The sequence below is a fragment of the Chionomys nivalis genome, chromosome 1 (genome assembly GCF_950005125.1).
Source record: "Chionomys nivalis chromosome 1, mChiNiv1.1, whole genome shotgun sequence".
In the NCBI taxonomy this organism is placed as follows: domain Eukaryota; kingdom Metazoa; phylum Chordata; class Mammalia; order Rodentia; family Cricetidae; genus Chionomys; species Chionomys nivalis.
Window position 1 is genome coordinate 17885421 of NC_080086.1, and position 3262 is coordinate 17888682.

A 3262-nucleotide genomic window follows, 5' to 3' on the forward strand; every position below is an offset into this window, starting at 1 on the left:
TTCCTGATCAGACAACCTGACATCAAGCCAGTGAGAGAGCCAGACAAACCAGAAAAACCAACAAGCCAGAAAACCACCCTGTGGGACGTTGACCTAGGATTTCTAACCTTCAGAACCGTGAGAAAATAATTTCTATTGTTTGAGCCCTTTGGTATTTTGTTATAGTTTCCCAACACATTAATATGAAGACAGAAATTTAAAAAGTAAAGAGTAATGTCAAATACATAAGCCCAGTTACTAATAAGAAAAAAACATTTACATGGTACCTATGAGATCTGATAGTTTTATAAAGGTTCGTGAACATGCTGAGGTTTGTGCTTTAGGTAAGAGGAGACAAGGATGCAATTCAGATATGATTATTAGAAGGATTGTCAGATATACTATCAAGTATGTGTTACTTACAGAATAAATAAGAATAGTAAACTCTTTAAGAGAGAGCTGTGGTACATCTCTAAGTTGGTCCGTTAATCTAAGATGAAGCAGACAAGGATAATTTCTGATAACGGGAGAAGGCATAAGCAGGGCCTTTGGATAGGACTCATGGCTTTGACTTTTCCTTTAAGGCTCACATCAGAAATCAACTTTCCAATGCACCTTTCCAATTCTTTCATTTTCAGAATACAATATAACTTTGAATGCTGTTTTATAAGCCTAGTCCATAATCCAATGAATCTGACTCTGTCAAGAACATCAGTGAATCTCTGCTGCCAATTCAGTCGTATTACCTGTCAGTTTCATGAATTAAATTTTTGTGTTGTTTTCTAGGAACATTTTTTTGAGTCTTATGTCATTTTCCATTTAACAGTTCTTCTCACTCTACTAAACTTTTACTTTTCTCTAAAAAGAAAACATCAGACACCATAAAGTTTCAGGTTTATAAACTAATCCATTGCAGTAATCTTGCTGGTGACCTCATATATTGTTTGCATGGTGAACACAACTAAATAGATGCCATAAATTGTAAATACCTCAACTGAGTAGAATGCAAACTCTACAGATATTCATCTGACAAATATGTTTTAATTAATGCTAGTTCTCCAGGAAAATTGAAACAATTTAAGGTTGGACTACAACAATAATGTTCTCCATGTCATAGTGTCAAGGCTATGCTATATTGTCTTTTATGCTCCTATGGTACATTTTCATTCTAGGGTAGGAGATAGAGGTTGAAACATGTCCTCACAGTTATGCCAAGAACATACAGTATGTCAAAATGAAATGGATGTGCCTGTGTCTCCATCTTAGTTTCTCACCATTTTATATGATCTTGATTAATGAGCTGCTTCTCCTCAGTGTCTTCTTCAGGGAGCTACAACAGATTTCTGCTACTTTCCATGTACAAAAGACCCGTTACCCAAAGTTTAGCAAATGTTCACATTTATCACTATATAGTTTAATGTGGAAGCACACTGAAACTATTTCATATGAATTGCAATAAAGTCGGAGCTCAGTGTATGACAAATGTTGAATAAATTACAAACAATATCAATGAAATGAAAGATGAATATTTAGATCTCAAATAAGTGTATGGTTATATATGAATATGTACAGATGTTTTCTGTTGTGAATTGTAAAGTTTTATTCATAATGTGTATTTAAGCAATAGTGTTCTACAAGAAATTATTAGTAGGTAATAATTTGTAGAAGAGCTTTGATGATAAGACCCTAAAGTCTTAATCTGAAAATATCTTCAATATTCAAGAACTCTTGTTTCCTAAGATTCTTGTTACTTTCTACCTGACTTAAAAGATTATTTTTTGTCCATAACTCATAGATTTGATTATTTCTTGTCCATAGAAAGAAAAACTAGAAAACCAATGCAAATCAACATGTCTTTATTTATATTTCAGTATCTGAGATGACAGTATTTCCTTCATCATCATTCTACCACAGGACACACAGATTCTGGATATAACTCAGTGGAACCTTGTAAAAAGGCAAACTTTCATAAATACAACTATGATTACCTATATTGGTAAATCTTGGTGATTTTTTATTTGCTATTTTCTTAGGAACGATGTTATTTCTTTATTTCTTTAAAAATATTTAAAATAAACACATTAACAAATATTCTTCAGTGACTACAAAAATCAGATATTCTCCTATGGACAATGGATATTGCCATACAGAGCATATGTGCAGCTACGATCATTGTGGAATTCATAATTGGGAGTGCTGCAAATGGATTCATAGTGCTGGTGAACATCATAGACTGGGTCAAGAGGAGGAAAATCTCTTCAGTTGATCAGATCCTCACTGCTTTGGCAATCTCCAGAATGAATATGTTGTGGTTTACATTTTTTATTACACTAATATCTTCACTTTATCCAGATTTAGAAATGACTGTGAAAATGATAAGAATAAAAAATAACATCTGGGTTATTGCAAATCATTTTAGTATCTGGCTGGCTACCACCCTCAGCATATTTTATTTTCTCAAGATAGCCAATTTTTCTAACTATATTTTTCTTTACCTAAAGTGGAGGTTTAAAAAGGTGATTTCTGTGACATTGCTGCTGTCTCTGCTCTTCTTGTTTGTAAATATTTTAGCAATGAACATACATATTGATGATTGGACAGAAAAATGCAAAAGAAATCCATCTTATAATTCCACATCAAAGTATTACACACAATTTTACAGACTTATATATTTAATCAACACAATGTTCACATTCATTCCGTTCACTGTGTCTCTGATCATTTTTACTCTGCTCATCTTCTCCCTGTGGACACATCTGAAGAACATGCAGCACAACATCAAAAACACCAGAGACCCCAGCACCATGGCCCACATAAATGCCCTGCAAATGATGGTCACCTTTCTCCTTTTCTATGTATTTTTCTTTATGTCTCTTGCCACACAAGCTTGGGTCTCTCAGTTTCTAGAGGAAAAAAATTTGCTTTTTGCTGCATTTATAATTACCTTTCCATCAGTCCACTCATGTGTTCTGATTCTGAGAAATAGCAAACTGAGGCAGGCCTCTCTCTTGGTGGTGTGGTGGCTTAGGTGCAGGTCCAAATATGTAGAACCCTTTGTCCCCTGATACACTTTGTTGATGATTTTTAATAATAAAGAAAGAAATTGCTTTGTTAAAAATTCTTGTTTATTAGCTATTTATATCTTCAAGTTTTGTTTTGAATGTATAGAAGCATTTTAGAACAAAAGACTGATCATTTTACAGTTCTACATTTTACCAAAATAGAGCCTTGCTACAATCATTTCAGGAGAAAAAAATGAAAAGAGTAGATAGAAATATGGAAA

At 33.4% G+C, this 3262-nt stretch overlaps 1 protein-coding gene across 1 annotated transcript; it reads left to right on the forward strand.

Moving 5' to 3' along the window:
• The first annotated feature begins 2111 nt into the window (after positions 1–2111).
• LOC130883989 (taste receptor type 2 member 125-like) lies at positions 2112–3044 on the forward strand. Its single transcript, XM_057784879.1, has one exon. The coding sequence runs from the start codon at positions 2112–2114 to the stop codon at positions 3042–3044; it is 933 nt and encodes a 310-aa protein (XP_057640862.1).
• The last annotated feature ends 218 nt before the right edge of the window (positions 3045–3262 follow it).

Bases quoted from the DNA above. Each gene is read 5' to 3' on its own strand.
- LOC130883989 (XM_057784879.1), top strand. From the start codon at position 2,112: ATGGATATTGCCATACAGAGCATATGTGCAGCTACGATCATTGTGGAA.